Consider the following 21264-nt stretch of genomic DNA (forward strand, 5'->3'; position numbering starts at 1 on the left):
TTTTCTGTTATGCTGGGCATACACGGGTCGATCCGGCGGCCGATTAGCCGTCAGATCGACCCCCGCCGCGTCCTCGCTCATCGATTCCTGCTCGTCCCCGCCGGTGCTTCTTATTACCCACTCGTTTCGCCGCTATTGTCCGCCTGCGGGGATCGGACACATCGGATATTATCAATCGAGCCATTAGGCTCGTTTAATAATCCTCCCCTCGACGCCGTGAATGCCCAGCATTAAGCTGGCCATACACTAGGCCGATCCCCCACCGATCGACAGCAGATTCGATCACTGGGATCGAATCTGCTGTCAAATCGTTAACTGTAACGCTAAATTTCGATCTATTTCGCCCCGAAATAGATCGATCCCGACGATCGCTCTATGCGGGAAGTTACTGTCGATCGCCCGTAGGTAGGGAGCGCGTCGCTAGCGGCGTTCGAGTGCCCGACGACCGTCACAATACAGCTGCAATACATTACCTGCTCCGCCGGCGCGACTCCCCTGGTCTCCTTCCTGTCCCGGCAGGAAGTTTAAACAGTAGAGGGCGCTCTACTGTTTAAACTTCCCCTAGACAGGAAGAAGTGAAGCCTGCCGGACCCGGAGACCAGACCAGAGCAGAGAAGACAGCGGAGACCGGCGGAGTTGCGCCGGCGGAGCAGGTAATGTATGCTTTGGGAGGAGCGGCAGCACCAGCACCACCACCACCACCACAGATTGTGAACGGTTTCAGGCTGAAATCGGTTCACAATCTGTTTGCAGTAAAGGCAGCCATACGATCCCTCTCTGATCAGATTCGATCAGAGAGGAATTTATCCGTTGGTCGAATCTGATGGCAAATCGACCAGTGTATGGCCACCTTTAAGCCGCATCTACACGCGTAGATGCGGCTCCGATCCGGCGGGTCGATTAGGCCTCTTCCGCGTGCCCGCCGCATCCCCGCTCGTCCCCGCCGGCGCCGTTTATCTTCTGCTCGATTCCCTGCCATTGTCCCCTCGCGGGGAGCGAGCAGGGAATCGGCGGTGAGGAGATCCGTCCTGTCGTATCTTATCAATCGAGCCGCATCAGCGGTTCGATTGATAAGAAGGATCGGAGCCGCAACTATGCGTGTAGATGTGGCTTTAGATTTCCCTGCCAGGTAGATAATTTCCAACATGTTAGAGATTATCTATCTGCCGAGCAATTAGGCATTGTTCTACTCAGCAGGAGATAACCAGAAGACAATGCACCAGAGATAATTACCAGTCTCTACCAGTACTTTACAGAAAATAATCTAATTACAGAAAATCTTACAGAGAATTGTATGGTGTGTACTAGGCATTATGCTGGGGATACACGGTACGTTTCTGCTGGCCCGATCATGCCGCTCGACCCGCGCCAGCTCGATTCCCACCTACGGACAATGGCAGGGAATCGAGCACCGATAAGGAGCGCCGGCGGGGACGAGCGGCAATCGATCCGCGGTGACGCGGCTGGAGTCGATCCGGCGGCTAATCGGCCGCCGGATCGACCTGTATATTCCCAGCATAAGATATTCCTCATATTACATGGAAGTGGTAAGACCAGTGCTGTGGAGTCGGAGTCGAAGCAATTTTGTGTACCTGGAGTCAGAGTCTGAGTTGGTGGTTTCATAAACTGAGGAGTTGGAGTCAGATGATTTTTAGACAGACTCCACAGCCCTGGGTAAGACTATACAATGAGATTTTATCATTAGTGGCACCTTTAACCCTCCTGGCGGTTTGGCAAAATACGCCAGGGGGCAGCAAATACGTATTTTTTTTATTATTTTTTTTTTCTTCATGTAGCGAGACGAGGTCTCGCTACATGATAGACGCTGCTCAGCGGCATCCCCCCAGCCCCTCCGATCGCCGGCGATTCAAAGAACAGGATCTCCTGGAGGGCTTCCCCCGTCGCCATGGCGACGGGGCGGGATGACGTCACCGACGTTGTGACGTCAAAGGGGACTCCGATCCACCCCACAGCGCTGCCTGGCACTGATTGGCCAGGCAGCACACGGGGTCTGGGAGGGGGGGCGGCTGCGGCGACGCGTATAGCAGCGGATCGGCGGGTAGCGGCGGCGATCGGGCACTGCACGCAGCTAGCAAAGTGCTAGCTGCGTGCAGCAAAAAAAAAAAATTATGCAAATCGGCCCAGTGGGGCGCCTCCCGGCGGCATAGCCCGTGCTCAGCACGGGCTTACCGCCAGGGAGGTTAAGGTGCGTACACACGCATTACTTCCGCCAACGACGGGTCCTTCAAACCCTCCTGCTAGGCGAACCATCTGCTGACAGACTAGCACGTGTGTACACTCTGTCGGCAGACTGATAAGGCTCAGCGGATCGTTCAGACACAGTCTTATTTGTCTGCCGACAGTGCATACACACGTCCTGTACAGTGACCAGGGGGCAGGACATCCCTCCCAATCATATATAATCAGCAGAGAGGGTAACGTCTCCCAATTCCTGCAAATACAGCTGTTACCAGGAGCGCTGGGAGGAGCAGAGCCTGGAAGAACAGAGGGGAGGAGCAGAGACTGGAAGAACAGATGGGAGGAGCAGAGAACAGATGGAAGGAGCAGAGACTGGAAGAACAGATGGGAGAAGAGACTGGAAGAAAAGATGAGGAGCATAGATTGGAGGAACAGATGAGAGGAGCAGAGCCTGGAAGAACAGATGGGAGGAGCAGAGACTGGAAGAACAGATGGGAGGAGCAGAGACTGGAAGAACAGATGGGAGGAGTAGAGACTGGAAAAAAATGGGAGGGGCAGAGACTAGTAGAACAGATGTGAGGAGCAGAGACTGGAGAAACAGATGGGAGGAGCAGAGACTGGAGTAACAGATGGGAGGAACAGAGACTGGAGTAACAGATGGGAGGAGCAGAGACTGGAGTAACAGATGGAAGGAGCAGAGACTGGAGTAACAGATGGAAAGAGCAGAGACTGGAGGACCAGGTGGGAGGAGCAGAGACTGGAGGACCAGATGGGAGGAGCAAATAAAGTAAAAGCAGGCATGGGAGAAGCGGACAGGAGCAGGAAGAGGCGGCCCAGTTATTACACCGCAGTACACACTTGACAATGGCAACGTGTAATGGCTTACAACCAAAATATACTTAGAATTGGGCAGCTTCTCTAATGAAAGATATTTGGTGGAGCAGGATAACTGATTGAAAGTTATGCCTGATGAGAATCTGGGAGTGATGCGTATCACCAAGCACCAAGATCTGAGCAGAACCACTGGGCCAGCTCCTTGATAAGGGAACAGAATTGCACAACAGTATCCAGTACAGCACGGGATCCAGTCCTGAGGGCCATCACGGGATCCAGTCCTGAGGGCCAGCACGGGATCCAGTCCTGAGGGCCAGCACGGGATCTAGTCCTGAGGGCCAGCACGGGATCCAGTCCTGAGGGCCAGCACGGGATCCAGTCCTGAAGGCCAGCACGAGATCCAGTCCTAAGGGCCAGCACGGGATTTAGTCCTGAGGGCCAGCACGGGATCTAGTCCTTTAGGCCAGCACGGGATCCAGTCCTGAGGGCCAGCACGGGATCCAGTCCTGAAGGCCAGCACGGGATCCAGTCCTAAGGGCCAGCACGGGATTTAGTCCTGAGGGCCAGCACGGGATATAGTCCTGAGGGTCAGCACGGGATCCAGTCCTGAGGGCCAGCACGGGATCCAGTCCTGAGGGCCAGCACGGGATCCAGTCCTGAGGGCCAGCACGGGATCTAGTCCTGAGGGCCAGCACGGGATCCAGTCCTGAGGGCCAGCACGGGATCCAGTCCTGAAGGCCAGCACGGGATCCAGTCCTAAGGGCCAGCACGGGATTTAGTCCTGAGGGCCATCACGGGATCTAGTCCTGAGGGTCAGCACGGGATCCAGTCCTGAGGGCCAGCACGGGATCCAGTCCTGAGGGCCAGCACGGGATCCAGTCCTGAGGGCCAGCACGGGATCCAGTCCTGAGGGCCAGCATGGGATCCAGTCCCGCTGGGCGGACCTTCTGCTGACAGACTAGCACGTGTGTATGCTCTGTCGGCAGACTGATAAGGCTCAGCGGATCGTTCAGAAACAGTCTTATTAGTCTGCCGACAGCGCGTACACACGTGCTACTGTCAGCAGAACGTCCGCCCAGTGGGAGGGTCTGAAGGACCTGTCGTTGGCGGAAGTACTGCATGTGTACGCACCTTTAGAGTGAAATTACAAATGTTAAAAGCAAGTAATTGGTTTACAGGGAGCTGGAACCTGCCTGGGCTGAACCAGACCCGTGCCCCGGGCTGAACCAGACCCGTGCCCCGGGCTGAACCAGACCCGTGCCCCGGGCTGAACCAGACCCGTGCCCCGGGCTGAACCAGACCCGTGCTGAACCAGAGCCGTGCCCCGGGCTGAACCAGAGCCGTGCCCCGGGGCTGAACCAGAGCCGTGCCCCGGGGCTGAACCAGAGCCGTGCCCCGGGGCTGAACCAGAGCCGTGCCCCGGGCTGAACCAGAACCGTACACCGGGCTGAACCAGAGCCGTGCCCCGGGGCTGAACCAGACCTGTGCCCCGGGCTGAACCAGACCTGTGCCCCGGGGCTGAACCAGACCTTTCCTCCGGGCTGAACCAGACCCGTGCCCCGGGCTGAACCAGACCCGTGGCCCCGGGCTGAACCAGACCCGTGCCCCGGGCTGAACCAGACCCGTGCCCCGGGCTGAACCAGACCCGTGCCCCGGGCTGAACCAGACCCGTGCCCCGGGGCGGAACCAGACCTGTGCCCCGGGCTGAACCAGACCTGTGCCCCGGGGCTGAACCAGACCTTTCCTACGGGCTGAACCAGACCTGTGCCCCGGGCTGAACCAGACCCGTGCCCCGGGCTGAACCAGACCCGTGCCCCGGGCTGAACCAGACCCGTGCCCCGGGCTGAACCAGACCTGTGCCCCGGGGCTGAACCAGACCTGTGCCCCGGGCTGAACCAGACCTGTGCCCCGGGGCTGAACCAGACCTGTGCCCCGGGCTGAACCAGATACAGATTGCTGAATCTGATCAGTCCTCAGTCGTTGGCTTAGCTCCCGGCTGCATAAATGTGAATAAATGTAACACCAGCTTGTGGGAAACAGTCACACGTGACAGAGGAGGCGGAGCAGAGTGATGTGACAGAGGAGGCGGAGCAGAGTGATGTGACAGAGGAGGCGGAGCAGAGTGATGTGACAGAGGAGGCGGAGCAGAGTGATGTGACAGAGGAGGCGGAGCAGAGTGATGTGACAGAGGAGGCGGAGCAGAGTGATGTGACAGAGGAGGTGGAGCAGAGTGATGTGACAGAGGAGGCGGAGCAGAGTGATGTGACTGAGGAGGCGGAGCAGAGTGATGTGACTGAGGAGGGGGAGCAGAGTGATGTGACAGAGGAGGCGGAGCAGAGTGATGTGACAGAGGAGGCGGAGCAGAGTGATGTGACAGAGGAGGCGGAGCAGAGTGATGTGACAGAGGAGGCGGAGCAGAGTGATGTGACAGAGGAGGCGGAGCAGAGTGATGTTATAGAGGAGGCGGAGCAGAGTGATGTGATATCAGTTTATTTACAGAAACACAAATACATCTCCTCAGCAATATTCACTGTACAGCTTATCTAACGCCCACTGAGGGGCGGAGTCTATATTACAGCAGCCAATCAGAGTCCAGCTCCCATTCTGCAGTGCAGTGCGGACAATAAAGAAATGTGGTTGCTACGGGCAACAAAAAACACTTGGCTGCAGTTTTGTAGAATATATATAAATATATCCATAGATTAAAAAAGAAACACACACACACACACACACATGTATACACATCAAGAAATTAAAAACAAACAGCCCCAATTCTGCCACAAAGCTGCTCTTGTTGAAGCAGGAAAAATGGTGCTGAGGATCTGAGACAAGTTGTCACTGGGTTTTCCGATAACGAGAATTTGGCTGATTGGAGGAAATGCAGGAAGGATGAAGAACTATGGCGTCCACAATAATGAGCGGGAAGCATGTGGCCGATCAGTGGTGGGCGTCGCCGGTAAATTCCAATGAATCCCGATTACGGATCTCCGTTATTCCAGAGTCCTGGCGCAGATCACACCTGCCAGTCCTCGCTGAATTCACATGAGAAGCTGTCAGTGTGAACTGCCAGGTAACTGACACGTTGCTTAGCTGCAGCTTCCTGTACAGTGACCAGGGGGGCAGGACATCCCTCTCAATCATATATAATTAGCAGAGGGCCACGTTTCCCAATTCTTGCAAATACAGCTGTTACCAAGAGAGGCGGGAGGAGAAGAGACTGGAAGAACAGATGGGAGGAGCATAGACTGGAAGAACAGATGGGAGGAGCAGAGACCAGAAAGGAGGAGCAGAGACTGGAAGAACCGATGGGAGGAGCAGAGACTGGAAGAACAGATGGGAGGAGCAGAGACTGGAGGAACAGATGGGAGGAGCAGAGACTGCAAGAAACGATGGGAGGAGCAGAGACCAGAAGAACAGATGGGAGGAGCAGAGACTGGAGGAACAGATGGGAGGAGCAGAGACCAGAAGAACAGATGGGAGGAACAGAGGCCAGAAGGGAGGAGCAGAGACCAGAAGATCAGATGGGAGGAGCAGAGACTGGAAGAAAAGATGGGAGGAGCAGAGACTGAAAGAAAAGATGGGAGGAGCATAGATTGGAAGAACAGATGGGAGGCGCACAGACTGGAAGACCAGCTGGGAGGAGCAGAGACTGGAGGACCAGATAAGAGGAGCAGACTGGAGGACCAGCTAGCTGGGAGGAGCAGACACTAGAGAAACAGATGGGAGGAGCAGAGACTGGAGGACCAGCTAGCTGGGAGGAGCAGACACTAGAGAAACAGATGGGAGGAGCAGAGACTGGAGGACCAGATTGGAGGAGCAGACTGGAGGACCAGTTAGCTGGAAAAAGCAGAGACTAGAGAAACAGATGGGAGGAGCGGAGACTGGAGGACCAGATAAGAGGAGCCGAGTCTGGAGGACCATATGGGAGCAGCAAATAAAGGAGGATTGGAATGAGAGAAGCGGACAGGAGCAGGAAGAGGCCGTCCAGTTATCATTACACCGCAGTACAGACTTGACAATGGCAATGTGTAATGGCTTACAACCAAAATATACGTAGAATTGGGCAACTTCTCTAATGAGAGATATTTGGTGGAGCAGAATAACGGATGACGAGCTGGAGAGGAAGCTGCAAGTTATGCCTGATGAGAATCTGGGAGTGATGTGTATCCTGTGGTTTCAGGATCTGCAGCAGACAACAGACTCCGAGCACCAAGATCTGAGCAGAACCACTGGGCCAGCTGCTTGATGAAGGAACATAATTGTACCACAGGTTCCAGTACAGCACGGGATCCAGTCCTGAGGGCCAGCACGGGATCCAGTCCTGAGGGCCAGCACGGGATCCAGTCCTGAGGGCCAGCACGGGATCCAGTCCTGAGGGCCAGCACGGGATCCAGTCCTGAGGGCCAGCACGGGATCCAGTCCTGAGGGCCAGCACGGGATCCAGTCCTGAGGGCCAGCAAGGGATCCAGTCCTGAGGGCCAGCACGGGATCCAGTCCTGAGGGTCAGCACGGGATCCAGTCCTGAGGGTCAGCACGGGATCCAGTCCTGAGGGCCAGCACGGGATTCAGTCCTGAGGGCCAGCACGGGATTCAGTCCTGAGGGCCAGCACGGGATCCATATGTGGACCAATGCCAGGAGACGCAGACCCAAATAAAGTGCTACAACTTCAGCTTCACAGTGACAGACCTGCAGGAACTTCGGGGCAAAGCATCAGCAGCAATACCATTTCCAACAAGGACCATAAAACGTCTGTTGTTGCTGGCCTCATCACCGCCTCTGTGAATTAACAAACGACGGAGTAAAAAAAAAAAAAAAAAAAAATTAACAGTACTGACATAAAATAGATGCAAGTACAGGCATACAGTGGAATTACAGTCTGGTATAGAATATAAAACTTGTTTTCCCACACTTTACTGTCCACTGAGTTATATTTACATTTGTCCCAAACTAATGTCATCTGTGTAAAATCACAAGTCCCTGCAGCTCAGAGGACTTGCTAGAGGTCATTCATTACAGGAGTATGGTATATCATCAAATTCTGGAAAATCCTGTCTGCAATGCTTACCACAGGCACTAAATCCTGCAGAAAGAAAACACTGCGTTGGCTCAGTTCTATCAACTGCAATTGGTTTTCAAAGAACAATGCAATGATCTTCTGTGGCAGTGATAACGTTCCCAGTGAAGCGAAACACAGTCTACTAACCCTTTTACTAACTTGATGAAAAAACTTGTTTGTCCACAAGTTTTATGGGGTAGCTAATATTTCAGCTCACAGGGGAAATTTTGATTGTAGTTTCACTTTGAAGACTTGTTCACACTACTGCATCAGTAACGCAATACATTAGTGCATAGGAACTGTCCATATTCTTCAGTGGGTGTAACAGATTCTGCTTTCTCAACACGCCATCTGCTGCACAATTCTGGGGACTGTACTGTACGGACTGACTGGGCAATATTATTATTATTTAGTATTTATACATCCCAGCCAGGTCAACATCTGCAAGGAGTTTGTATGTTCTCCCCGTGTCTGCGTGGGTTTCATCCGGGAACTCCGGTTTCCTCCCACATCCCCAAAACATACAGATAGGTTAATTGGCTTCCCCCTAAAAAATTGGCCCTAGACTACAATACATACACTACACGATACATACATAGACATACGACTATGGTAGGGATTAGATTGTGAGCTCCTCTGAGGGACAGTTAGTGACAAGACTATATTCTCTGTACAGCGCTGCGTAAGATGTCGGCGCTATATAAATACTGAATAACAATAATAATAATAATACAGTACTGACATCTTCTGCAGCACTTTACAGAGTCATGTCACTGACTGTCCTCAGAGGAGCTCACAATCTAATCCTGCCATAGTCATAGTCTAATGTCCTACCATATTATTATTATGTATTATATAGCACTGACATCTCCTGCAGCACATTACAGAGTACATAGTCATGTCACTGACTGCCCTCAGAGGAGCTCACAATCTAATCCTACCATAGTCATAGTCTAATGTCCTACCATAATATTATTATTATTATTATGTATTTATATAGCACTGACATCTTCTGCAGCACATTACAGAGTACATAGTCATGTCACTGACTGTCCTCAGAGGAGCTCACACTCTAATCCTACCATAGTCATAGTCTAATGTCCTACCATAATATTATTATTATTATTATGTATTTATATAGCACTGACATCTTCTGCAGCACATTACAGAGTACATAGTCATGTCACTGACTGTCCTCAGAGGAGCTCACACTCTAATCCTACCATAGTCATAGTCTAATGTCCTACCATATTATTATTATGTATTTATATAGCACTTACATCTTCTGCAGCACATTACAGAGTACATAGTCATGTCACTGACTGTCCTCAGAGGAGCTCACACTCTAATCCTACCATAGTCATAGTCTAATGTCCTACCATATTATTATTATGTATTATATAGCACTGACATCTTCTGCAGCACATTACAGAGTACATAGTCATGTCACTGACTGTCCTCAGAGAAGCTCACAATCTAATCCCTACCATAGTCACAGTGTAATGTCCTACCATATTATTATTATGTATTTATATAGCACTGACATCTTCTGCAGCACACTACAGAGTACATAGTCATGTCACTGACTGTCCTCAGAGGAGCTCACACTCTAATCCTACCATAGTCATAGTCTAATGTCCTACCATATTATTATTATGTATTATATAGCACTGACATCTCCTGCAGCACATTACAGAGTACATAGTCATGTCACTGACTGTCCTCAGAGGAGCTCACACTCTAATCCTACCATAGCCATAGTCTAATGTCCTACCATATTATTATTATGTATTTATATAGCACTGACATCTTCTGCAGCACATTACAGAGTACATAGTCATGTCACTGACTGTCCTCAGAGGAGCTCACACTCTAATCCTACCATAGTCATAGTCTAATGTCCTACCATATTATTATTATGTATTTATATAGCACTGACATCTTCTGCAGCTCATTACAGAGTACATAGTCATGTCACTGACTGTCCTCAGAGGAGCTCACACTCTAATCCTACCATAGTCATAGTCTAATGTCCTACCATATTATTATTATGTATTATATAGCACTGACATCTTCTGCAGCACATTACAGAGTACATAGTCATGTCACTGACTGCCCTCAGAGGAGCTCACAATCTAATCCTACCATAGTCATAGTCTAATGTCATACCATAATATTATTATTATTATTATGTATTTATATAGCACTGACATCTTCTGCAGCACATTACAGAGTACATAGTCATGTCACTGACTGTCCTCAGAGGAGCTCACACTCTAATCCTACCATAGTCATAGTCTAATGTCCTACCATATTATTATTATGTATTTATATAGCACTGACATCTTCTGCAGCACATTACAGAGTACATAGTCATGTCACTGACTGTCCTCAGAGGAGCTCACACTCTAATCCTACCATAGTCATAGTCTAATGTCCTACCATATTATTATTATGTATTATATAGCACTGACATCTTCTGCAGCACATTACAGAGTACATAGTCATGTCACTGACTGTCCTCAGAGAAGCTCACAATCTAATCCCTACCATAGTCACAGTGTAATGTCCTACCATATTATTATTATGTATTTATATAGCACTGACATCTTCTGCAGCACATTACAGAGTACATAGTCATGTCACTGACTGTCCTCAGAGGAGCTCACACTCTAATCCTACCATAGTCATAGTCTAATGTCCTACCATATTATTATTATGTATTATATAGCACTGACATCTCCTGCAGCACATTACAGAGTACATAGTCATGTCACTGACTGTCCTCAGAGGAGCTCACACTCCAATCCTACCATAGCCATAGTCTAATGTCCTACCATATTATTATTATGTATTTATATAGCACTGACATCTTCTGCAGCACATTACAGAGTACATAGTCATGTCACTGACTGTCCTCAGAGGAGCTCACACTCTAATCCTACCATAGTCATAGTCTAATGTCCTACCATATTATTATTATGTATTTATATAGCACTGACATCTTCTGCAGCTCATTACAGAGTACATAGTCATGTCACTGACTGTCCTCAGAGGAGCTCACACTCTAATCCTACCATAGTCATAGTCTAATGTCCTACCATATTATTATTATGTATTATATAGCACTGACATCTTCTGCAGCACATTACAGAGTACATAGTCATGTCACTGACTGTCCTCAGAGAAGCTCACAATCTAATCCCTACCATAGTCACAGTGTAATGTCCTACCATATTATTATTATGTATTTATATAGCACTGACATCTTCTGCAGCACATTACAGAGTACATAGTCATGTCACTGACTGTCCTCAGAGGAGCTCACACTCTAATCCTACCATAGTCATAGTCTGATGTCCTACCATATTATTATTATGTATTTATATAGCCCTGACATCTTCTGCAGCACATTACACAGTACATAGTCATGTCACTGACTGTCCTCAGAGGAGCTCACAATCTAATCCTACCATAGTCATAGTCTAATGTCCTACCATATTATTATTATGTATTTATATAGCACTGACATCTTCCGCAGCACATTACAGAGTACATAGTCATGTCACTGACTGTCCTCAGAGGAGCTCACACTCTAATCCTAGCATAGTCATAGTCTGATGTCCTACCATATTATTATTATTATGTATTTATATAGCACTGACATCTTCTGCAGCTCATTACAGAGTACATAGTCATGTCACTGACTGTCCTCAGAGGAGCTCACACTCTAATCCTACCATAGTCATAGTCTAATGTCCTACCATATTATTATTATGTATTATATAGCACTGACATCTTCTGCAGCACATTACAGAGTACATAGTCATGTCACTGACTGTCCTCAGAGAAGCTCACAATCTAATCCCTACCATAGTCACAGTGTAATGTCCTACCATATTATTATTATGTATTTATATAGCACTGACATCTTCTGCAGCACATTACAGAGTACATAGTCATGTCACTGACTGTCCTCAGAGGAGCTCACACTCTAATCCTACCATAGTCATAGTCTGATGTCCTACCATATTATTATTATGTATTTATATAGCACTGACATCTTCTGCAGCACATTACAGAGCACATAGTCATGTCACTGACTGTCCTCAGAGGAGCTCACACTCTAATCCTACCATAGTCATAGTGTAATGTCCTACCATATTATTATTATGTATTTATATAGCACTGACATCTTCTGCAGCACTTTACAGAGTACATAGTCATGTCACTGACTGTCCTCAGAGGAGCTCACACTCTAATCCTACCATAGTCATAGTCTAATGTCCTACCATATTATTATTATGTATTATATAGCACTGACATCTCCTGCAGCACATTACAGAGTACATAGTCATGTCACTGACTGTCCTCGGAGGAGCTCACACTCTAATCCTACCATAGTCATAGTGTAATGTCCTACCATATTATTATTATGTATTTATATAGCACTGACATATTCTACAGCACTTTACAGGGTACATAGTCATGTCACTGACTGTCCTCAGAGGAGCTCACACTCTAATCCTACCATAGTCATAGCCTAATGTCCTACCATATTATTATTATGTATTTATATAGCACTGACATCTCCTGCAGCACATTACAGAGTACTTAGTCATGTCACTGACTGTCCTCAGAGGAGCTCACACTCTAATCCTACCATAGTCATATGTCTATATATGTATTGTAGCCTGGGGCCAATTTAGGGGGTAGCCAATTAACTTATCTGTATGATTTTGGGATATGGGAGGAAACCAAAGTACCCGGAGGAAACTCATGATAGGGAGATCATACAATCTCCATGCAGATAATGCCCTGGCTGGGATTCGATCCAGGGGCGCTGCAAGGTGAGAGCTACGCCACCGTGCTGCCCAATATAAATAACTCCTGCATTATATCCACTGTAGTAGGCGCTGTAATGCGTGGAATATGCGTAGTGTGAGTGAACTGTCAGGCCACAAAAACCACGATCTACACAATACAATGTTCAGACCGTACTGATTGTTCGGGTGGCAGTGCTGTACAATGCAGAGCAGACCAACCACTATGGAAAATGTTACAGCAATACTCAAAAAAAAAAATCAAATGTGGCCCAATTGCTATCTGCAAGAGCAGAGCTGGCAGGGAGGAGTCTGTACAGATATCAGACTATCACCTGAAACAGTCATGGATCTGGCCAGGACCCTCTCTGCATTGAGACTCTACCTCCAGCCCGTGGTTGGCTGGTTCTCCGGAGATCGGTGAGAAGATCACACTGGGAGCCTTATTCAAGGACTAAAGAGGAGCTGTCAGCCATACTACCTCAGAAAAACAAACAAACACATGTATAAGTAGATAAATACTTGCTCTACTCACATAACACATGTATTGCACTGTCCACATTTTGATTTTAGTGATTTTTCTACAGTAAAAAAGAAAATCCTTCTTAGCATTTCCCATTTTAACTGTGGCTATTTTAAAGCCAATCCTGATGTAATTTCCTCCCTTACTCTCCTCTGCCTGATTGTGTATGCATTGCCCGCCCTCCACTATAGAAAGTGTATTGTCTCAGCATGATACATATTGGCCAATCCGAGAGGAACAGAGGTGTGGAGGGGAAAACAGGAGGAAAAGAGGCTTCAGCCAATCAGGCTGCATTAATTAAGTCTGAGGGGGAAGTAGAGAAGCAAAAAAGGACAACCCAGCATGCCCTGCTACTTCCTTTTTGTGTACCAAATTTTGTGTGTACCAAATAAGAGTCAGGTAATCTGGGGAATGATCATTTATCAACAAGAAAAGTAATAGAGATGTGTAACTTTTGGATTGCCTGGTTAGCACCCTTATTACTTGTTTACCAGATAAAAATAAAGAATTGATTTTATGCCCGACAGTTACACTTTAAGTTACCTATCCTTCGATGTCGGCTGTGGAGTGCTGCCAGAAATGTGGCACCACTATATAATACATATTCACAAACAAAAGTCATGGCTATAGAAACCCTATCATGTGACTCCATTCTCATTTCTGGAAAAAAATACCCCCTATAACAAAAAAAATCCATGATGTTATTACCCCTCCCCCCCCCCCCCCCCCCAAAAAAAAAAAGTTCAATCTGCATGAGAAAACCCCTCACTGCAGGATACGGAAATGTAGAAATGAAAAGCATGGGGGAATTACGTCAACCAAACTCTAAACTGTTGCCATGGCTGCAGGGAACTGGAAAAGTAATTTTTTCATCAGCAGAATACAAAAAGGTATGTGTATTATAGACATATGCAGGGACGTCACGAGGGGGTGTGGCTTGCTGGGTGTACACATCTGTGGGAGGGTGTGGCTATCCTCTGGGACAGGCTGGTCACGTGATCTGATTCTGTGGGCACATAAGGCAGACTCTGCAGACAATAATCTGATCACGCCATCGGTCACTCACGGTTCAGTTTATCCTCTTCAGGAAGAGCTTATTATGCCGATCCACCACAAGCGAGTCACTGCGGCTCCAGGCTTGGGCGAGAGCCTCCTTGTCCTTCCGGGAGAGACTGAGGGAGGCGAGCCGCAGGCCCTGAAGCAGCGATGAGACCCCATCCAGACCGGAGGTGCCGAGGGGCCCCTGGATGCGGCATCCTGTCAGAGGAAGCGGAGCAGCAGCGTTACTAGTGATGTCATTACTGGCGACGCCCACCGGCGGCAACAGAAAGAAGAAATACACAATGCCCAACATGTTCCATAACCAACAGGAAATAAGTCTAATTTACAGCATGAGGTTTATCCCACAACTTATTTCACAGATTACTTAAAGTGGAGCTGAACTCTTGCACACAACAGATGGGAAGCACAGAGAAATGCACCATGTATGCAGGGGCGTAACTAGAAATCACTGGGCCCCCCTGCAAAACTTTGGATGGGGCCCCCTCCCGCCAAAGAATGGGGTAGAAAGACTGGGGGTAGAACAGTGCTGTACACAAGACCCTGCTGAACGCTGCATAGGGACTTTCTACAAATCTTTGCAAAACTTTTTATGATTCGTTATCAATGGCAGAGCAGATGCAGTCATTAGAACAATTGTGCAGAGAGCAGAAAGTTCTTTCTCTCCTTGCCCTTAGTTATCAGTCTCTCAGGATGGGGCCCCCTGTGGCCTCTGGGCCCCCCTGCAGCTGCATCCCTTGCAGGGTCTATTGTTACGCCCCTGCATGTATGTATTTAGAGAGTTTAGCCTAATTCCCCCTCATCTGTGACTAATCACAAGTTGTAATTTGATCCCTCAGCTGTGTCAGCACAAAAATTTGTAAGACTCGGCAGTGCAGCTAATATGTAAACACAGAATGTTGACCCTTTCTCTGCTTCCATGAAAGCAGGAAGAAGACACACTGCAGATGTATTGCAGGAGTTCCGTAGACAGACTCTCACGTCCCTCGGAGTCCTCCCAATCCCTTCCAGTGTGCTTCTGTCCCCTCCGAAAGATCTGGGAGTCTTCAGCTACTGCGCATGCACTGCCCTGGCCACACCCCTTCCTTGATTGGGCTCCCGTGTCTGGGAGTATTCTGCACATGTGCAGTTTGTAAACCTTTAACTGCACATGAGCAGAGCGCTCCCAACTACAGAAGCGGGACTGAGGAGGCGCATGGCCGGGGCGGTGCAGTCTGTGAATTTTCGGAGTGGGTCCGGCACACCGGAGGGGAGTGGCAGGATCAGAGGGACGTGACAAACTGCGGGGGGCGGGTTGCTGGATGAAGCCGCAGGTAAGTAAACTTTTTTTTTTCCCTGACAGGTTTTCTAGGAACTTGCGAGACAGAAATATGGACAGCACCATTGCTCAATTCCTTTCTAAACATATTAATTTCCCGGTTATTGTGAACATGTTCTGTATTTAAAGTGGAACTACAGTCAGGATTCTTCCTCTGTTCCAACATGTTAACCATATCATAAGAACCTCTAGGGACAATCTATTGTTTAATAAAAGTAATGGAAAGGGTTTATAGACTTTTCTCCCTTTACTCAGATGCTTATTCTTTACATTGCCAGTGCCACAGAAGCTCCCTGCATTGCTGTTTGATCACAATTTGCAGTAGGGAAGACTGAGCAACAAAAGAGTTTCCGTGTGCAGGAATCAGTGGCTCTAAGCAGAAGAGATATGGTTTTCCAAACTGCAGAGCTGTTCCAAGTGAACTTGAAGATATAACATACTCATGCAATGGCATCTGCTGTCCCTCTGAGCTGGAGGGACTTGTGACTTACACAGATGACATTACTTTGTGAAAGAAGCAACTAATGGTAACTGAATGGGCAATAATGAGGAGGGAAACATGTTTTGTTGTACATTACTGACCATACTTCGATTTTAAATGTATAAAATATACCGTAACGTCTACTACCCTGTTTTTACTAGTTCCTGCAAACTGGATGTATATGCACGTTCAGTTTGCAGTCTGTTGCCACAAACAAGGCGTCCAGGCGCGTCCTGTGAATCAGTGGTGGCTGCTCATGTGCGCACTCCTTCATGGCGGGACTCTGTCAGCAGTGATTAGTGAATGGGAACATGTGCTCCCAAAGTCAATGTGCCAGTGAATGAATGATCATAGCTGCAACCAGAAGCCAGTGATCATTCATTCAAATGAATTTACAAACACTTCCTGTGTGCTTAGAACATTTACATACACATACTATAAAGACTATTATTTCTCATTTCTCCCCAGATTTCTGGACTACAACATTTTGGAAGCAATCAGCTTTCTTCACCTGTGAGGTTCAGATCTTCCATGTCTCGATTCCTCTCCCGAATGCCAATCAAGAGAGACTCCAATCCTCGCACTCCCACCGCTGAATTCCCAGAGAGATCCACGGACTTCAGAGAGGAGACCGGCAGACACCTGTGACACGGAAGACAGGCATCATTACATATACATTATTATTATTACTACTATAAGAAGACTGACAACTCCCTGACACTGAGCTGCAGCAAGTCCATACAGTGGTGTTACAGGACAGGTTCCCTTCAGAACAGGCCTCACCATGGTCAGGAAAAGACACTGAGTGCATGAGCTCAGCATCATATGCAGAGGTTGTCTTCTGCAGATAGAGGTATGAGTGCTGCCAGCATTGCTGCAGAGCGTGAAAGGCGTGTGTGTGTGTGTGTGTGTGTGTGTGGGGGGGGGGGTGGACTGCACGGCTGCCATCCCAGAAGGAAGACTAATGATGAGAGCCCTCAAACAGTTTGCTGAAAACCAGCAGACTAGGGACAGGGATTACTGGATCCATGGCTTGTGATTGGATGAGACCACGATAAACTGATTTGGTTCAGATGGTGTCAAGCGTGTGTGGCGGCAACCAGGCGAGGAGTGCAAAGACAAGCCTACAGTGAAGCATGGTGGTGGGAGTGTCATGGTTTAGGGCTGCCTGAGTGCTGCCGGCACTGGGGAGCTGCAGCTCATTGAGGGAACCATGAATGCCATCATGTACTGTGACATACTGAAGCAGAGCTGATCCCCTCCCTTCAGAAACTGGTCCGCAGGGCAGGATTCCAATATGATCCCAAACACACCTCCAAGACGACCACTGCCTGGCTAAAGAGGGTGAAGGTGCTGGGCTGGCCAAGCATGTCTCCAGACCTAAACCCTACTGAGCATCTGTGGGGGGTCCTCATATGGAAGGGGGAGGAGCACAAGATCTCTAACATCCACCAGCTTCATCATGGAGGAGGGGAAGAGGATTCCAGTGGCTCCTGTGACACTCTAGTGACCTCTATGCCAGAGAGAGATACAGCAGTGCTGGAGAATAATGGTGGCACACAGAATATTCACACCGTGGGCAGAACTGTGACATTCCTCACTTAGGGATGTACTCACTTTTGTTCCCGGAGGTTTAGACATGAATGGCTGTGTGTGGAGTTATTTTGATGGGACTGTTACACCTTTAGGAATCTCACTATGGTCTGACGTAACCCATGTGAGGGTTACAAACTTTCCCCAACCAATAACAGGAAATCAGTAAAGAAATAAATACTACTCCTCTCAAGGTTTGATGGATCTCTTTCCTAATGAAACTCAGGAGTCTGAGAAGAGAAAATAACAGGACAAACACGTCTCCCGGCCACAGAGGACAGCAGAGCGGGAAGGGAGGGGCGGTACCTGGCGAGGTCTTGTACCGCTTCATCGCTGAGGTGATTGGAGGCCAGAGACAGGTGAGAGAGGACACAGCCGTCCTGCCGAGACACAAGAGGGAGAAAAACACTTAGATTGTCAGCCTATGTGGCAGGCCCCTCCCACTCCTCCCCCTGTGCTCCCCTCCTTTTACTGTGCTCCCCTCCTCCTACTCCTCCCACTGTGCTCCCTCCTCCTACTCCTCCCACTGTGCTCCCTCCTCCTACTCCTCCGTGTGCTCCCCTCCTCCTGCCCCTCCCCCTGTGCTCCCCTCCTCCTCCCTGTGTGCTCCCCTCCTCCTACTGTGCTCCCTCCTTCTACCCCTCCCACTGTGTCCCTCCTCCTATTGTGCTTCCCTCCTCCTACTCCTCCCTGTGTGCTCCCTTCCTCCTACTGTGCTCCTTCCTCCTACCCCTGCCTGTATGCTCCCTCCTCCTCCCTGTGTGCTCCCTCCTCCAACTCCTCCCTGTGTGCTCCCTCCTCCTACTGTGATCCCCTCCCCCTCCTGTGCTCTTTCTCCTCCTCCCCCTGTGCGCACCTCCCTCTTCCTGTGTTCCTCCTCCTCCCTGTGCTCCCCTCCCCCTTCCTGTGTTCCTCCTCCTCACTGTGTGCTCCCTCCTCCTACTCGGTGTCCCGCCCCCTGTGCTCTTCCCCGCCACCATGTGGACTCAGTGACTTGTCTGCTACACTTCTCGCTACTTTGCAATCTGCACCATATTGCGCCATCACTCTCCTGTGTGCCATTGTTATCGCTGTAATGCCCCCGTGTAATGTTGGTAATGTAATGTCCGCCTATCTATCTTGTGTACAGCGCTGCGTCATATGTTAGCACTTTACATTGTACTTGTTACACTGTGACTGGATAACACTTCGTCCTCTCCCCACTTAATGGCAGGGAACACACTTGTCTTTCAGTTTTCTGCGTACGTTTTCCTGCATTCTTTTTCTGCACACCAAGTGTGTCTCTATGCAGGAAACTGCACACATTAGTTCACAGCAGCTGATGTAATTGATTGAGAAACCTGACAAAATGTGCAGAGTCATCATGCAGAATGTCAGTTTTTTTCTGCGTGTGAACAACAAATGAAGTGGCAGCCGTCCTGTGCCCTCGCCACAGCTCCGGAGGCTCCCAGTCTTCTGTTCCGGGCCGGCTTCTTCTGCACTCCATCGCGCGGGTCACGTGGTCTCTCCGACGTCATCAGGATTGTACTGCGCAGTACTGTCCTGATGACGTCGGAGAGACCACATGACCCGCGCTGAGGAGCGCAGAAGACGGCAACCTGGAACAGAAGACCGGAAGCCTCCGGAGCTGCGGCGAGGGCACAGGACGGCTGCCACGGGCTGGAGGAAACCCCAGGTAAGGGGATCTTTTTTTTTTTTTTTTTTTCTTATAAGCTTGGATGTGTCCTTTAAAGGGGACCTGTTGGCTCTGCTGCTGCGTTACTGAAATGTAATGTTAACACTGTATGGAGCCCATTGGGGATGTCGTCCATTTTCTTATTGATATCTGTGTTACTCTTGTACTGTGATATGTTATTGCTTTTCAATAAAAAAAATAAAATAAAAGTATTTAAAAAAAAAAAAAAAACCTGATCTGAGAGTGATACAGAGGCCGCCATATTTATTTCCTGTTAAACAATACTAGTTGCCTGGCAGCCCTGCTGATCCCTTTGGCTGCAGTAGTGTCTGAATCACACACCTGTAACAAGCATGCAGCTAATCCAGTCACCTCATCGGCATGCCTGTTCAGGGGCTATGGCTGAATGTATTAGAGGCAGAGAGGGTCAGCAGGACAGCCAGGCAATCTGCATTATTTAAACAGAAATAAATAAGTCATCCTCGGGCAGGGCTGTATCTGCCAGGAATCTAGCGAGTGTACAGCTTCCTCAATGAGTTGCTGCGCAATCTGGAGTGCCAGTTTGTCTCAGCTGAGCACATTGTTCTCCTCCTTACATTAAGCCGCACAGTCGTCCCTCCTCCCATCGCCATGGCAACAGCCCTGACCCGTCACCCGGGGGGTCAAGTCATTATTATTACGTCAATGACACGGCCTGTCTGGTAGCAATGCACTCACCTGCGAGAGGAACCTCACCACCGGCTCCACCATCAGACTGTCTCCAGCCGTGACTGCCGACAGGTCCAGCCGGGAGATCGTGTCGTGGGGGAGGGTCTTCAGGATAAGCTCCACCCCCGTAGAGCACAGAGCATTGTGGGACAGGTAGAGGTTCTTCAGATGGACGGCACCTTCAAGAGAAACCACAAATGATGGTCAGGATCTGCTCACTGGAGATTCCTACACCGTTCACCTGATTTGGATGTAAATACCCTCAAATTACAGCTAACAGTCTGCAGTTACAGCACATCGTGTTTGTTTCATTTCAAATCCATTGTGGTTGTGTATAGAGCAAACAATGTTAGAATTGTGTCCATGTCCCAATATTTATGGACCTGACTGTAGATAGACCAGATGATGCACAATATCATTGGGTAAATGACATAACAAGCACATCGAGCAGCATGTCTGTACAGTGCTTGCACCCCAAAGATCAATTAGTAAGCATTGTGGGAAGGCAGAAACTGGGCATGTGCGAACCAGGCTTCAGTCATGTGATACCAGATAATGGGTAACTACAGCAGATATAAAGGAGTTAGAAAATACTCCTCATTTAGGGCCCTTTCTATCCGAAAACCGTATCAGGCCTTTTTGCAGATCAATACAGCACCGCGATTAATATGTAAATCTCGGTGCTATTTTTCCACGAATGTGCTTAGTTTAATTTTCTGACCCTCCTCCTTTCAGCTCCTGACCTGTAATAAACAGAATAACACTACACCAGAGATTACAAGTTGACCTCGTGTACAAGTCAAATTCAATATTTTACACTATTTTTTTTATTGACTCAAGTATAAGTCTACCCAACAAACCCAGAGGCTGCACTTTGGGAGCAGGAGGGGTTAATGACTGCACTGCATACATAACCCCCCTCATTTCCCTTACATGCTGCCAATGCCTCTTCCAGGCCCCCAAGTGCTGCAATTATCCATTCCCCCTCCGTAGT

At 48.7% G+C, this 21264-nt stretch overlaps 1 protein-coding gene across 1 annotated transcript in view; it reads right to left on the reverse strand.

The window, feature by feature from the left end:
* Positions 1-7511: 7511 nt before the first annotated feature.
* TONSL (tonsoku like, DNA repair protein) overlaps positions 7512-21264 on the reverse strand; it is a 72063-nt gene continuing 58310 nt past the window's right edge. Inside the window, exons 23-27 of the mRNA XM_068238160.1 lie at positions 20280-20449; positions 18194-18267; positions 16806-16936; positions 14503-14693; positions 7512-7810 (exon numbers count right to left, since the gene is read on the reverse strand). Coding sequence (XP_068094261.1) covers positions 14506-14693; positions 16806-16936; positions 18194-18267; positions 20280-20449 — 563 coding nt within the window. The 3' untranslated portion in view covers positions 7512-7810; positions 14503-14505. The remainder of the gene's footprint in view (positions 7811-14502; positions 14694-16805; positions 16937-18193; positions 18268-20279; positions 20450-21264) is intronic.

Source organism: Hyperolius riggenbachi, chromosome 5, assembly GCF_040937935.1.
Source record: "Hyperolius riggenbachi isolate aHypRig1 chromosome 5, aHypRig1.pri, whole genome shotgun sequence".
In the NCBI taxonomy this organism is placed as follows: domain Eukaryota; kingdom Metazoa; phylum Chordata; class Amphibia; order Anura; family Hyperoliidae; genus Hyperolius; species Hyperolius riggenbachi.